The 18,119-nt window shown below is 33.9% G+C and overlaps 1 protein-coding gene across 2 annotated transcripts in view; it reads left to right on the forward strand.

Moving 5' to 3' along the window:
• Positions 1–18,119, forward strand: part of MS3_00009470 (uncharacterized protein) — an 81,906-nt gene that overhangs the window by 18,697 nt on the left and 45,090 nt on the right. For both annotated transcript variants that reach the window (XM_012936799.3, XM_051217849.1), the window contains exons 5-8: positions 2,473–2,643; positions 7,185–7,403; positions 11,780–11,875; positions 14,695–14,841. In XM_012936799.3, coding sequence (XP_012792253.1) covers positions 2,473–2,643; positions 7,185–7,403; positions 11,780–11,875; positions 14,695–14,841 — 633 coding nt within the window. The remainder of the gene's footprint in view (positions 1–2,472; positions 2,644–7,184; positions 7,404–11,779; positions 11,876–14,694; positions 14,842–18,119) is intronic.

Here is an 18,119-nt window from a genome sequence, read left to right on the forward strand (position 1 = left end):
TGCTTATACGTACATACACACACACACATACATATATATATATATACTCAGAAACTTGACAAGTTATATCATATCATTATCATTATTTACTGAACTACTTATATTTTGGCAACTTAAGTCAATACATACTGTCAAGTTTTTTTTTTAAATCCCCGTCTTATATTTACATATTTACATACATTGATACCGAAAATTCAATTATTTAACAATATCAAAAATATGTTGGTTCCTAATATTCACGCGTATTTACGGTATGAAGTTTGTTAGAACAAGCTTTTATTTAACTGTGAAGATGAGCGAAATAAAAGTTATCGATCTTTCGTGTACTACTACTACTACTACTATTTATGTTATCTACAACAACGATTATTTTTAATGATAGAGAGAAACTTTTGATCGAAGAAAAAGTAGGTTGACTATTTGAAAAGATTTAGAAATCTGGTTGTGATCAATAATGCTGGATGAAATAAAACATCGTTCGATTCCATTTTTTAAGAAGAGTCTATATAAAATATGAAGTAGTAACTTATATATATATATATATATATATATATATATATATTTCCAGTCGCGGCCAGACCAAAACATGGCAAAAGTCCATGAAGTCACTGACAAGTGGACCGAGTCATGTTGGTAGGTGTAGAATACCTGGTTGGGATCGCGAGACAATAGCAACCGATGGTTAGAGACCTTGAATGACGTGGCTCAAAATCGTTTGCAATGGCGCAGCTGCATCCACTCTGTGTTCTCCCAAATTCTAATCTTTTGAACTCTTTATGTCCCTTTCTTTTTTTCTCTTCCCAAATTTATTTCACTGGGTTATACTCCTTGAATAACATCTTCAAACCCTGATGTTTCTGATTATTGCTTATACTTTTACTACCTCTACCACTATGAGATTTGAATCGATAATTGTATCTGTGTGCTAATGTGTTATGGCAACTCGAACTGATGTACGTACGTACGTATGAAGTTCTACGTTGTTACTGACTGACTGACTCAATACGATTGGCTTCCACTATATTATAAACATTATTGCAAAACTTCTCAGGAATATAGGTCGATTTTCGATCAGATCGTGAATGTAGTTTTGTTAGTTTTTGTGTAGATATCAAATGATTATAGGCAACTTTTCTGAGGGGATTTAAATTTGTTTAGATAACCTGCCATTGATTATGTTAACTAAAATGGTGAAATTTAAACTATATTCAATTGTCCTTCTGTGATCCTTTGTAACTGTTTCCTATTTTAACCTAACTGCTAAATGTTACTACTACAAATACTACATTGTTTTCTCCCTATAGTCTATGTATTTTTATAAATTTACCTCATACCATCCATAAATTATTCTTGTGGAGCGGTAACTTAGTTTTTAGTCATTCGATTCTGTCTTCGAACCCTGTAACACCTATTTTGATTTTTATACAGCTTGACAGTATTGCTAAACGTTAAACATAAAAAAACATACTCCAAAGACAAGTATAGAAACTGATACTTGATAAATGAGTTGGATGGATTATCGTTTTATTCATAATCAGACCTTAGAGATTTAACAAACTAGATAAATCACCATCATTGTGACTCAGTATAATGTTGTATATACTCTTGAATTTTAACCATAAACTTCAAACCACACCTTATCTGAAGTGTTTGTTTCAGCAACTTGCTGAATAATAGGTATATCTTCAAACTTCATATACCTCTACTTGATATAAAAAGCCTAAAACAGGAAAATTAATATTGGCTAAATGAGTCATTAGGTAATTGCTTCTAATGTCTTATAAGATGTACACTGACTGAAGTATAGTGATTGATAATTTAAATAGAACGCCTATGTATATGTACATCGCGTAATAAACACTTAATATGGTTTATTAGTTAGTTTGTAACGGCTAAAAATACTTGGTTACTACCTAGTTTAATGATCAGATTATTTATTAGGTACACACCTATTTAGGCATCTCTTCACACTAAAATTGAAGTGGGTATGTATATGTGCTAAGTTTATTTTTCAAAATAAATTTATGTCAAAGTTATCATCATTATTCATGCGTGCATACATAAAACCACAATTTAGTGTGGACAACCGTGAAATGACAACCTCATATCTCTAACACCGTCTTCGGCTTACATATATCTATCGTTTGTTTACACATCTTCACTGGTGGTATCTATGGTTTTGCTATCGAACTGCTTGAAACTGTTGACCTCATAGGCAGAATGGAGCTTGAACTTATGAATTGGTGGTTGAAAATCAAATATTTGAACCATGTAGCTCATTTTTTAAAAAAAATCAAAACTGGAATTTACATTTAATTCTGTTAACATAGAGTAATGTTTTCAATGGGTTTTGTAGTTTGTTCGCATCTATTACAAAAGATCACTTTGTTTATGTAACAAATGCACTTTCATCATTCATCAATTATTATTTCGATTTTTTTTTTGTTTAATAAAATAACAACAACACTTTAGCTTCACAAAATGAAAAATACCGTCAAATTACCCGTCCAGACGGGAAAAGAATTAGTTTATTAATACAAAATTTTCAACCACGTGATTGTGGTATCTATCGTTGCGTGGCAATCAATCCATTAACTAGAGAAAGGAAATATTCACCGGATGCAGTGAATTTAAAAATTATCAGTAAGTGTTCTTTTTTATCTTCCTATCTATATGCGTCGTTGGTCTTTGTTACTTCTTTTTCTTTGACAGTTTGAATGCAGTCAATATATATCTATCTCTTCTGAATGTATAAGTATGGAGGTAGATTTGAAAAAAGCTAAGAGATAGTGGCCAACCCAAGACATAGCATCGACTTGTGAAGTTATTAGCTCCTGAAATAAGTCATATAGATGGGTATCGACTGTTACCTGGTTGAAGTCTGTAACCACTGTCTGGACATAATGTGTGACATGGTTGAGAATCGGTTGCAACAAGGCAGATGTATTCATTCTTTGTTTCCACAGTTTTAAATCGTCGTAAAGGAGGTCAGTCGCGGCTCCGATAGCTCAGTTTCAACATCTCTGAATACGAAGTTAGGCGACATGGTATCGATTCTACCGGATACCATCAGTTTCTTCAGGATTACAGGAACACTGCTGATGAATGACAAATAACATGAAACCTAGGTCAAGCAAGTTTTTCTGTTGACTACCCCTATGCAACCCCTTACTCTTTGTCTTCCGTTATGTCTTGGATTTTAAAATCATATTTCACTTTTTATTCCACGAATGCGTCCTTGCTTCTAAAACCATACCTTATATCCCTAATCTTATTTACCCACACTGATACTGTTATCTTAGCATTCGCCTTAATCACTTCATTTCACTATAGTGATTTGATTTCCTTTATGTATATGAAACATAACTATTAATAATTGCAGATATCTATAGACTATACTAGTATTCGATCATACGTGTCTACCTACCACCGCTTATGTATTTTGGGACCACCAAGTGAGCAACTACGAGGTTACCCATTGGTTATTAGGTGAATATGGCAAGTCAACCAACGAATCTTGGTCGACTGAGTTAGTTGGAGCATGTGTTGCATATGCTCGTCCACTGGCAACCTCGACGGGTGATGTCTGGTGTAGGATTCGATTGTAAGAAAGCTAGGGGTGGCCAAATCAAACATGGAACCAATCAATAAAGTCACTAAAAATAGGTGTATGCTACCTGGTTGGGGTCAGCGTGATTATTGCGATTAATGGTTTGAAACTTTGAATGACATAGTTCTAAATTGTTTACAATTTGAGCAGGTGCATCCATCCTTTGCCTTCCCCCAAATTCTTAGCTCCTGAATCCCCCACATTTTTTTATTTCGCTAATTTATATTTTCTTGAATCGTATTTTCTATGCCCAATTTTTTATCACTACCCATTGTTACTGCTTCTACTACTCTGGTACTTGCTGTAACAATTTCATCTCTCTGTGCTAATGGGATTCGGCAACTTAAATCGATGTACATATGTATCAGGTCCTACGTTACGACTAACTGGCTGAGTGATATGGTATGAGAACTGAAACTGATACACTTATATACCCCAGGTTCTACTCTGTTCATGAATGACTGATTAACGGTGAGGGAATTGTAAGCTTTAATTAACCACCTATCCTTAATCGTGTCAATAAATTCCCTCCCACTCCACAGTGTTATCATCACATACCATCTCTGAATGTAGAAAAGCATTAAATTGTTTATTGTTGATCTCCCTGAACAACTTTGCTGAACTGTATAATATGTATGTTAATTTTGTGCACTTTTAATTACTGTTCAGTCATGTTAAATCACAGTCCGTTTGCATTATTTCGAGGGTTTTCGGTTCTCACCTGAAGACATTTACATAATTCTAACGTCTGTTAACATTTTTCTTTTGTAATCTAAAAAAATCTTACTATTCATAAATATCCTTTACTCCATCATAAATAGACACATAAGCTGAAACAATACATCCTCTGACGATATGTTGATTTTTTCGAAATCATAAACCAGCCTAGCACGTTAGTTTGAGACCCTGCATTATTGTACACATACAGCCGCTCCGTTAGAAACCGAACTGGGAACTTCTAGGTCTCACAATTAGCGCGATATTTCTGAATTATTCAATTACGCACTGTTTAGTTGATACCAGTTCAAGTTGCAAGAATAATTCAAAATAACGACACAATTATTGTTAGTGTAAGGGGGTTTGTGGAACTATTATGGCCACTACAGTTTAACTACACCAAGTGTAATAAGCAGTTACTCATCAATGATATTGATAGATGGTTGTGGGTTATCATGAACAGAATAAAATTAAACATGTTAACCATTGGATGTCAGTTTAGTAGTTTGAATGTTTTAAATGCTCTACGAGGAACTTGAAGTTTCTGAATTCACCTCTCCCTAACAGTTTGGTGGATTCCTACTAATATTGTTAAGTCCCAAACTACATAATGCTTTTTGGTTTTCAATAACCATCTAACTAAGGTCATTTTGTGGTGTGAATAAAATTTTTGTTTACAAATATTACTCAAAAATAAACTTTCCAAGTTACGTTAGTGTTCGTCACCTATTCGAATTACTTTTCTCGATAATAAATTTGCAACGAACAAAAATATTTTTTACCCGCATCCATAGCAACACAAATGTACATATACTTTCATATATATATATATATATATATATATATATATATATATATATATATATAGAGAGAGAGAGAGAGAGAGAGAGAGAGGCGTAAGCTTACTCACCTTACTTTCCTGCCTAATTAAAGATGACATTGTGGTGTGTGCTACTTATGTCGACAGATATAAGTAGTACATATCACCAATCAAAAGCGAAATGTCTGGCTGGAGATGATTAGGAAGATCGACGAGAAGAGAACGAGAACAGACAGTGATTGATATGGAAATGAAAGAATAACTAAGTCTGAGACAATTGTTTGATATTTTGCAAATGAAATATTTACTGTATGGTTCTCAGATTTTACTATGGGATTCTGTAATTTTCTATTCAAATACATTTTGTTGTCCCCACTTGTATTGTCATTCACAATAATATGGATATTATCTTAAGTAAAATCTATTGTCAGCCTATATATTCGTTTACAGACGTAATTATCAATAAATAGTATATATGACAGTGATATTATCACACTTTTTCCTCTCATTTCATTCAGTAATGATAAATGACGATTTGTAAATTAAATGGTTTTATTCAAAGCTATTCGTACAGGATGCACATATGTCAATGAAAGATTGATCAATTACAGTCCTACACACGAATAGAAAGATCTAAATAATCAATATATACAAATTCCCTTTCTTTCCCTGTATTTTTATCTATCATCAGTGTTAATTATACTACTTCATTACATTTGTGTCTATCCAAGAGACTATATGCATTATTGTATCTCCCAATTCATCTATTTTTTAAGTGGTAACAATAGCTCCTTATGAAATAATCCAAATAAACAAATTGAAGGTGTTTTTAATGCTTTAATTATTTCATCTACTTTCCTGTTTGAAAATGTGTAATGTTTTCTATACCATAAAATTTATTTAAGTCTTCATCCATCCCACGGTTATTAAATGTTTCAGTTTGTGTACTAATGGGTGAGACCATAATTTATGGACGACCTTTGGGCGACACCAGATTGACCTTGAGAGTGTCCACCTAATAACTAGGACCAAATGAGGGTTATAAACCTGTGTGATGAATTAAAATTGTGATTTATAGCTGGTGATTGAGGTTAGAAATTAGATTTAGTGTTTTCATCACGAACTGACATAAGCCATAATGCCAAAACCATTTACTCGAATGAGTGAATTTCGCGCCAAAATCCAAGACCTGTTATCTTATACGTGATTGGTTCGTCCATAAATTGTAATCTCGCCGGTTCATACGCTATTTATTCCCTCAGGTTCCTGGAGCCCATGAGCATCATGGTTTACTAACTCCCCTAGGTGAATCTACGCCATCCACCAACCCGATTTTCGTGCCGGACTGCTCTTTTCTTCCTTTTAATTTCATAACACCCCATTCACGGTATGTCAGTGAATAGGACTTCCCTGTCAGTGGCTGTATACGCGTGACCATGTGATAGCATTTGGAGAGGAATAGTTGACTCTTCCCACCCTCATTCGTACCAGAGAGTTTGGGGGCTATTCCTTGAACACACTACTTTATTCGACTAAATCCTAATATCAAAACACTATTTTTATAAGAAAGAGAAATATATCCCAAAATGTGAACAGTCAAAGCCGGAATAGTAAAAACAAGAATATTCTTAAATTTTCTAAAATCATCTATACACTAATTATAGTGCTAACTAGTTACAAAATGAATTGGTCCGTCAACATGTTCCGACACATGTTGTCTAGAATGTGGATTAATCAAAGCTTTTGTCCTACCAACAAATAATAACTCTATGATTGATGAGTATATTTTTTCGTTATTACAGTGTATACATTGATTAGTATAGTCTTTTGCTGTAAAATTATTTCACTAAAACTTATGCATCATGCATGAATTTTACTACTCTTCATATTTTTTTATCAATCTTTTCTGAAATATATTCATTCTAAAGTAGAGCAGCGTAGAAATCACGTTCTTTCAGAAAATTTATGCTTCAATATCAGAGTATTTGCATTTGTTTGGTAAACAGTTTGTTTTTCTGCATTATTTTTATATTTTAGTCCCAGATGTTCCTGTTGCCGGAAAAATTCGTGTTCCTATGGCGTCGGAATCCATAGATCCTCGGAATTCAGCAGCATCCCAAGAAATAGTCGTTCGAGAAGGTCAAAATGTTACATTGTTTTGTATTATTCAAAGTGCTCCACCTCCTATTGTCACTACTTATCCATTTGAACAAAATTCCACTGCACATAACCGTTTTCATCGACATAATTTATTTGGTAAGTAGTTATTTTTCTGTTATATATTCTAGCTTGGGTCGAAAAATGGTTTGGAAGTAGGTTAACTCGATCTAAACCAAGTTATATCATTAGTTCATGAAGTTATTGACTGAGATATATTGGTAGATGCAAAATACTTGGTACCTGGTTGTGTTCTATACAATAATTATGAATAATGATGTAGGTCAAAATAAGTCTTCAGTATCGTAGATAGATATGCTCTTTTTTACTATCCTCTAAACAACGAGTTTCAATATATTCTAGTATTTCATATTCTCTAACTTTCACAATAATACACACTACTTTTCTTGTGTTGATTTCAGCCCGTGCTGAAGTGGTAAGTGAATCTGGGTCGTCAACACCCATTTATCCTCGATTCCTAGGTTTTTTGGGTTTTTGACTTTATTCTCAAAGTTGCTTACATTGTAAGTATAATAAATTAAATTACCCTAGTACCTTGATGATTTGACATTTATAAGATAAATTTCGCCTTGCATCTAAATTTTTGATATTGAATGATGGAGAATGTCGTAAGCGTTACATCATACCTAGTATGTGATGAATCGTCATTTATCTAATCTTGAGGAAGTGGAAACATGACTTTGTTCAAAGTGTGAACATTCGTTTGTGTGCAATATACATAGTTCGGTTGAGATGCTAGGTTAGGAGAAGTGTTTTATGTAACAGCTGAACATGATAATAGTGTACAAAGAGAATTAAAATTTGATTCAGTTTACTTATGGTAAATTCTGTAATAAAAATTGCTTAACATATCTAGTCAATAACGTCATCATCTGGATTCTTAAATCATAAAGTTAGTTTATGTATTGTACTTGGCCTGAGGTATCCATGTTGGCAGATTCAGACTAGCTGAAGGGGTTGGTCTCTGCAATAACAGCGCTCAACTGTTGGGGACATAAACTTACATAATTTAGTCACAGTAACCCAGATGTATTCATTTGCTAGCCACCTCTCCTCGACCTTGATTACCAGTATTCCTGCATATGTAAACCTTTCATTCCACATTCCCAATTGCTTTACTATTCATTTTAGTGAATTCATCATATCTCACCAATGTGATATAATAAATTGGGTTAACGCACATTATTGCTAGTCTGTACATGGATTATGTATGACTGACTGAAAGTTCATTATGTCTTCGGTTGCTTTTAGCTACAATTTCATTTTAAAGGTCGGAAGAACAAAGAATTTTGACGAAATGACATGAATTCGTTTTTTTTTCTTTGCATTCGCTACAGTTGGTTCTTAAAATCTAATATTTTAAAACTAAAATTATCACACAAATAACATACTTATGGCCATAAAACAGATCAGATATGGTTATGCTTCATCATTGTGAAGAAGTAGAGATCCGAATTAATATAATGGGATTGAAATGAACTGCACTGGGTTCGAATCTTGTAGTGAATCTAACTCAATCTAGGATGCAGGTACATCCTGCTGAAGAGTCCCAAATGGGGTGGGACGCGCATCTTAGTTTCCACTACTAGCCATCATTTATCTCCGCATATAGGTGAAACAATTAATTGATTATGTAATGAAACAGGTGGACACAATTTGATAGTAATTAAGAATAAGATGAGGTGAGATCAGTCAGTTCAAGCATAACATTATGAATTTGAAAGATGTAAATAATGTAATTGAAATAAGAAGAGTTGCAAGAGTGTTATAGTAAACTGAAAGTGAAGTCACCATGGTAAAGCGAGATTTGTCACTCTTTCTTTTTGGATTTACAGTTGATTGTCCACTGAGTAGGTAACCAATTTCACAAACGTCAAGTCCTTTTAGCACTGATTGAATTTTACCGATCAAGTTATAGTAGGGTCACTAGTCCAAGTCCAAATGACTTGACATCACATCCACTATATTAAGATGTTTGGAGGAAGTCGACAGGAACCCCCTCCTCAACCTAGGTTTCATACTATTTGGCACTCATCAGAAAGATGCACCTTTGTTTTTAAGGAAACTGATACTTCCTGGTTGACTCGATCTTGTGTCACCCAGCTTCATAGTCAGAGACATTACCATTCAGCAATTCAGGATGTGGCTCAAAGCTGCGTAACTTGAGATTGAATTCGTCAGGAGGCATCAGTTCCCTCAAGATTACAGGTACTTCTTCCTGATGAGTAATACGAGTAACACGAGACCTAGGTTGAGTAGGGTTTCCTATCGACTGCTTCCGAACACCACCCTAAATCTTTTTGGATAAGTCCGGCTTCAAACTTTTGATGGCTATAGCTTCGGAAAACTTGAGAAGAATAGAGTTTGGTTGTCGATTGAGAATCTTGGAAGACTTCGGTATATCAACCTGATGTGTTGTATCAAAGAGGTACTTTGAAATAAAACTTCTGAAAGGCTTTAAAATCCCTCTGACATAAATTAGTTTCATTTAATCTATATGATATATATAAAAATAATTGATCATTGATCATTTCCAATCTACGTTATATATTGGTTTCATATTTTGTTTCTTTACAAAATTATTTGTCCAGACATCTACGTTTATTTATAATGTGCACACAAGCTAATATTATCTTCATGTCTCAGTATTCTCTTTCAATAAAAAAAGTACATTATCGTATCTTATATTCTCTCATTCACTCGTTATTTTCGGTTGATAAATATTTTCTACGAGACTAGATAGACCATGTGTTTATTAGAAAACAAAGAAGCAAACGAAGGACACTTGTCGTAGCCTCTATATTTTATTTTCCTTTTCTATAAACTTACACAAATCCTTCTCCTGCCCTCTCCCCAGCATATTATCACAGTCAGTCATCTCATATCGCCTTCTTTCATTTGATCCAAGCAAAATAATTTATTGTTATTGTTATCATTAATATTGATATCAATCTGTTAATAGACGAGAAATAACATTGTTATCGTTTCATAAATACTTCACAATATTTGATAATGTATTTTTTTCTATTTATATACATATACTGTCATACAATGTGTTAATGTAGAACGTTTCACTGTCCAGTTTTAATACATACATTAAACCATGTGTGTGAACTATAGTTGTAGTAATGCATTTTTGTACTGTTTGTTTGAATCTTCCGATTGATTTGTAGGACTGCAATTGATCAGTCTCCTATTGACATATGTGCATCTTGTGCGTATTGCCTTAAGTCACAAGCATATAAGCAGAGATGGATAGGGGGTCAGCAGTGCAATTCAGAATGCGCGCCACTCAGCTGGAGGTGCCTGCATCCCACAATTGATTTTCACTCCGAGACTCTTTGCTTATAATGCTTGTGACTTAAGGCGATATTGAGACGATTCGCACAAGGCTCACAAATGCCAATAAGTGACTGATCAATTGCAGTCCTAAACACCAATGGGAGAATTCAAACAACTAATATAAACATGAATTAATCTTCGCCCCATTGCAAAAGCTAGTGGCTATCTGAACACATTGGCCAAATGGATAGCGCGATGATTTTTAGGGCGGAAGGTACTATATTCGAGTCCTGGAGTGAACATCAACTCTAGAATGCAGTCACGTCCATCTGGTGAGTCCAAAATAGGACGAAGTGGCTCGCTTTCCGGATTACATTGCTAGTCATCACCGGTCTCTACTCATAGTTATATTAGTAATAAATGATGGACAATTTGAAGTAATTTATCAATTAAGTTCATGTTCACATACATGAATAAGAGTGTGAATGATCCGGTTATTGATATCCAGATGATGTTCAAAGCATTAACCTGTTGACCAGACTGAAATAGTGAGAAAAATTTGTGCACTGAATTATACTGCTAGCTTCAATCTGTCTATTCTCTGTAGAAAGATGTTTGGTTTTTATTTAGTGGACAACTCAAAAGTAATCGTTTAAAATTAGTTGACTTTTAAGTCGACTAATTGTGCGTTCGTTTCTCCTTACTCAATTATACTTAATCTTTGCAGCTGAATCGTTATGGTAGTATCATTTGTCGTAACACAAAAGTGTCTACAATGAAACTTAGTTACATGAACATTTGTACTTAGCCACTAATAATAACAGTTCAGTCGGTGACGTACTAACTATTACCTCTTAAGTTCTGTTTGTTCGATCATTGTATATAAATATTCTTTTCAAGAGAGTATGATGTAATATACGTTTGCGTCCCTTTTTTGATGTTGTTGTTGTTCGAAATGATTTTTAGTTCGTTTGTCTCCTAGTGTGTATATTTACCCTGCACCAGGTTAAAGGTACATCTAAACTGGCGAATCGTATGTGAAACAAAATATGCATCCTGTGTTCTACACTGCTTATCACAAATGGGAAACTATTGAAAATTTATTATAGTTATCGTTTTAATATCAGTAAAATAAATTCATCTTTATTTTATTGTAATTTTATATCAAATAGGATTATTGGAGATAATAAATGTACACCCTAGCGATGCTGGTATCTATATTTGTACAAATCGTCAATTAAGTTCTACTGCTCAACTACGTGTTCGAAGTGAGTTGTTCATGGTCGTATCGTTTTGATTTGATTTGAACTGTTGATTAGTAAATTTTTAATTTGATAACACAAATATATGTATAAATGTTGTAGTGGCTTAGTTTAGTTAACCAATCACATTGATTCCCGTCGTTATATAAATCCCAACGGTGTTTGAATTCAGAAGGCATTAAGAAGTGGAGACTACAGTTTATTAGTGGATAGCACAGAAAAAAAAGTTACAAGCACATCGAGCGAATCGGAGTAGAGAGGCCAATATATGTATGTGAGCGAATACAGAAGTGAATTTATGGTTAAATGGAATCAAGGCGCAGCGATGCACGGCAAAGACTATTAATAGGATTTGAGTACATATATTTATATATTTCCATACATGGTAAAGAGAATGGTTGATCGAGAGAGAGATTTAAGATATTAATATTTAAGCTATCGAGAAATATGTACGTAGGTTGTCCTATGTGATCAAGCATACACGTTTATACAAATGTGATTGCGATGATGATAATAATAATACAAAGATATAAACGAGTAACATTGTCTATTGAATAGGTTAATAAACATCCTGACAAAAATTAACCGTAGTCGAAATTAATCGTAGGTATGTTGCAATGCTTATGATTATTATCAATTTTGTAGCACGATTGATGCAGACATCAGGAGATTATTACACTCTTTTTAAGCTAACATCTATGGTTCTGAGCTGACTCGCCCCAAAATTTAGATCGTATATATATGTAGTCCATGAATTGACCTGGAAGAATTAGTTATACTTTTGTGTATTGGTTGAAAATTCCATGTTTTTTTTTCAAGCAAAGTCCAAAAGCGATACTAACATTCACGATAGATTAATGATCAAATTCAACCCCCGTTCGCTTTTTTCCCCTGCGTGTAGCTTTATATGAAAACATTTATGTCCTTTCATAGTATATTTCATTATTTCTTATCCCTTTCGTTTCGGGCGGACATTGTTTTTAAAAAGGGCTATTCTTAACATTAATAACAGTTAAGACGTTCTCCAGTACTGTTAGCTGTTTGTGGCGGTCGTCACTTCTCAGTTTGCCATGTCGTGAAAAGATGCTTCCTCTTGAAGCACCTAAAATGGTGACTAGATTAGTAGTAATCTTGGCAACCTGTAAGCGTGATCTCTGTGTTCAATGGACAACTGTTTAAAGCCAATCACATAATTTTTTTAACGAGAAATTTGTACTGTGTTAGTTTGTACTTTCAAGGCTTTACCTCTGGCGATACCAGTCTGTAAGTGGAGATGAGGTGTGATGGACGAGTCATTCCTGTTATTGGAAAGCAGCATCACTGAAGATGCTGGTTGTCTTAGGGAACACTTTACCATCACCACACCTCAGTACAGTCTGCACAACCACTTCAGACCTTAGGTCTTACTGTTCCCCACTTGATCAATCTGGCTTGTTAGAATTAAGGACCATGTGTTTCAGCCAGTATACTCCAATCGGGTTACCACAGTATGCAACTCCAGCCACCACAATCGTCTGTCAATTAGAACGCATTGAGTAGCTATGTCGTCCTTATTCAATAGTAATCTTGATATGGTTTCATGCTGCATTTGTAATTCTTTTTAAAACACTCGATCAGAATTACGTCCAAACTATCAATACAGTCAGCTCGTTTGTTTAACTTCGATCATAATATAGCGCATTCAGTGAGTCACTGTACTATTTTCAACATGGTTAACTCTATAGATTACTGATCTTACTAAAATTTTTGCAAATACCATCTCAGTACATGTGATTATTATGTAGTGGTCTAATTTTTTGTGGAGATTATGGGGCGATATCGACAGTTCTTCAGAAAAGCCCTTGGAAACTGAAAGAAAATGCTGAAACTGCTTTGTCTAACCAGCGCTTCTTAGGAACTTCTAAGCGAATTCTAGAGAACGAGGGATTATATCGTCGTTTTCTGATGGAACATTTGCCGTTTCTGTTTTTAATTTTAGCACATTTTCCAGAAACTTCTAGAATCTCTAGGTTATATGTGACACCTTTTTGTTTTCTGTTTGGTGTTCAGGAGTGGAAAATTTCTGGGTATTTAGGAAGTCGATGTCCAAATGTTCAATTACAGAGATTATTATGTGCTTATATCGCTAATCGAATGAGCTTGATCAGTCAAAAACCACTAGAATAAACATTAAAAATGAGAAAACTACGAGCTAAAACACGCATACATGCTACATCTAGTTTCCGACTTATAAATTCCGTGGAGAAAATGTTTACGCTTGAATAATAAATGAATCATCAACGGTGTTACTCATTCGCTCCAAGTACATATTAATTTATCCATGTTTGAGCCATATTGTTTTAATATACGAGCTAATAATTCAGTTGACAAAGTTTAAATAGATGTGAAGTGGATGCTTGAACCTGTGATACATAGTTTTATAGGACAGATGAATTATAACTAGTAGTAGAGAATCTAGAATGCATATTTCGTCCTATTTGTGGGACATGTCAGCTGTAATGCATCTGTTACATCTCAATGTTGTTAATATCCATACCTAGACTAGAGCTGAGAGTAACTTTTCACTTTAAACATCTATATTATCCGTTGAACTACTAAGTTCAAATAGTCATCAACTTCTGTAACGCTTATGAATTTAATTTACACGACAATAGTTTAAATCACTCATAAGTTTTTCACACTCTTTGAATGTGTATAATGTTTACATACAATAAGGATTTTCGTCTTTGAATATTTTCTTCTTCAATAAAGTTTTCAAATAAAACATTAAGTCATATCATATCATATCTACTCTAATTTATTTTTGTATACAATCAACAATATAGAACGTTTACGTTTAACAACAAAACCTCAAGATGTACTAATTAATCATTTCGGTGAAAGTGTTCAATTCAAATGTACAAGTTCAAATGAACAAATTATACCATATTGGTTATTTAATGGACAACCAAAAATTACAGGAATTGGAAAAAGTATGTTTCTTCTTTTTTATATATTTGTAAAATCTATTTTTACAAGCGAATCCAAGTAGTCTGCATCCGTTAATATATTTGACATTAACAATCAATGATGATGCTTTGTCTTGATTTAGATCTCTAGCTTCATTCCAACCTATCTCTATGCTAGTTAGCATTATACGCCTAATTAGACAGTACTTATATGATATATGTTTCAACGGTTTTTAGTTAATAAAGATTTATATCCCTATCAATTGATTTCTCATATGTATATCTACTCAGTTGGAAGAAAGTTAGGGGCGGCCAAACTAAAACGTGTCATCAGTCCTTGAAGTCACCAACTTTCGATCTGAACTATTTTAGTAGATGCACACTACTTGATTGGGGTTCGTGCGACTATCGTAACCAATGGTTGGAGACTCTGGGTGAAATGACTCAGAATCGGTCACAATGGCGTAGGTGTATACACTTTTTGTCTCCCCTTAAACCATGAGATTAAAATTGCTTAATTAATTCGGTGTTCATCTTGTTGTGCTAATAAGGTGTGACAACTTGGACTGATGCATAAATCTGCCTGGTTCTACGTTGTAGCTAACTTATGTACCCACTCGACATGTTAATGAAAGTCGGAAGCATTTATGAACATTCTTGTAGAAATATAATTATCACCAACCTAATTGTTTGATAACTTTGTCATGAAACAAATCTTTTGAGATCCTATACTATAATATTGCGTAGTTTTTCATAAAAGCCACTCAAACTGTTGTAGGTGGGGCAAGATTCAAACTTGCAACTTAGTGGAATGTTGAATTTTTACGTTTTCATCATAATAAAAACAACTAATTGTTATAAATACATAAACTTCCCCACTTTTCCCAACCACTTACCATCCAACTTGCTTATAGTCACTAGCTTTAATCGATGAATTTACATTGTCATTGTTGGTTATTACACTATATACTTCACAGTAATTACCATGTACTAACATTTTCTTGATATAGCAATAGTTTCTAATGTATTACTGATAAATTCATGAGATCTTCGTATATCTATCTGTTTTATGTTATGAAGAATTACCAGTTGTCATAATCTCGTTATTGAAGTATTTTTTCTAATATGGATCCTAACGCAATGCATTCATCTATAATTGTGTGAATCTTTTGATCTGTTGTTTATTTGTGTGTATGCTTCTGTTCAGTAATTTTCAGTGCGTTGGTGAAATACAGAATTCTCGGTATTGTGTTATAGAGACTGTTGAATTCCATTGAACTGATGAAACGATCTAAATTAGGCCATCTTTGAAAACATGGGAGCACTTGACGGCATTTCCGTCCGAGTTTTGGGCTGCTCACTAGTGAGCATCCGCAAATTCGCCACTGGGAATCAAACCCATAATAACCATCAGTCCCGCAGGCGAACGCTTAACCTCTAGATCAATAAGCCCGATATTCAATAGTGTACAAGTCTAACTTCAGTCAATCCGAAGATATTGTGAACTCATAGATCCCCACTACTGAAGAATCTTATACTATACTGAAATGATCATAAAGTGCTTCTACGTTTCCAATGATTGTCTAAAATTGATTCATAATTTCAATGAAATTTTCGTTTTTGTTTTCTTTGCCTAAATCCACTTTCATTGATTTATCTCCTTTTAACTTCATTTAACCTGTGCTTCATTTTGATTTAGTTTTCTACCTATTATTACTATTATTATTCTCATCACTATCCTTTCTTATCATAACTATTTGTTCTATAGAATAGTATTTTGTATCAAGACAAATTTCATTGTGGATTATATGTGTATATATTATTTCATAGAATAAATATTCACAGTGTGTTCAATAATTATTTTGTTATATATCTCTCTCTCAAATAAACATTTTTCTCCCTTCAATATCTAACATTGAAATCAATCATAATTGACAGGTAAGTAAGTGGTGAATTAATTTATCAACCTTACAGTACAAAATAGTGTTCAATGTATATATATGTCAGAGAGAGAGGAACTTGGAGTTTAAAGAGTGACATTATATAAACAGGTTGATAGTTAGAAATTTGTAAAGGAACTAATCTTTATCTAAATAACAGTACTCTGTCATAATAATAATAAGGAGAAGAAGAAGAAGAAGAAGAAGAAGAAGAAAGTGTATTGAAATGAATCGGACCAATTCTTTCTATTGTTATTTTTCTCATATGATTTCTCTGTTTTTCTTTCATAGATTATAAAACAATTCATGGACTGTTTGTAATTTTTTTTATTTGAACACATAAACATTGGTACAAGGGGGCACCATACAATGACAACGAGGCTAGTACTAGTTATCATTGATTTTTGTGACGGCTGTGATACTGCCCGAGTGCCCAAACCTAAGCAGGTGGTCTTAAGGGGCAACACCACGAGTCTTTGACCTGAAGGTCTAACCCACAATACAGTAGAGCAGCTTTAGGAGTTGCAGTCCCATGGTTGCCAGTGGTCAACAATAGGTTCATACACTTTTGGTCCATGTGCACCATAGGTTTGGAATCAGGGTATTATAACTCCCCTAAATGGATCCTCGTTATTCCATCAAATCAGTTTGCGTACAGGACATTCTCTTTTCTTCCCCTCAATTTCGTAAACAACACTCTCTTAGAGGGAAGGCAGTGAGTAGGACTTCCCTGTCAGTGGCTGTATACGCGTGGGCATGTGATAGCATTTGGAGAGAAGGAGCGGACTCTCTACCCTTGGTCGTATCAAGGCATTTGGGGTGGAGTAGTGTGTGTTGGTATTAGTCCGACTGATTTAAAGTATTCAATTTTTAACGACCATTCTTGTTATAAAATATCTCTCACAGTGCCAAGTCTGAGCATATTTCGAAAGAATATAGAAGTTCAGCGATGAAAATTTTCTTTTCGATGATTTCATTTACCTAGACTGTACAACCGTATTTTATAGTCAATTTAACTTGCTAGCTGACTATTTTGTTGCTAATCCCGAAATCATTATACTTGGACCAATAATTGATGCTTAGACGACACTTTCATTATTTGTGACAAAAATATGAATGTCAACGACATTAATTAAATTGCACGAGACACTCAATCATCATCATCTACAGTAATACTGATTTATGGTTGATATTTAAAGTATGTAAGAAATGAATTTCGGGTAGCTAAATTAGAATACAACATCAGATCATCCAATTATTGCCTAATGAACTTAGTTATATGAAGGATATACAAAATTCCTGGACAAAAGTGGTATAATTGTGTTGACTTATTCGGACTCAATAGCTGAGTGGATAATTTGT

The sequence above is a fragment of the Schistosoma haematobium genome, chromosome 7 (assembly GCF_000699445.3).
Source record: "Schistosoma haematobium chromosome 7, whole genome shotgun sequence".
NCBI classification, from domain to species: Eukaryota; Metazoa; Platyhelminthes; class Trematoda; order Strigeidida; family Schistosomatidae; genus Schistosoma; species Schistosoma haematobium.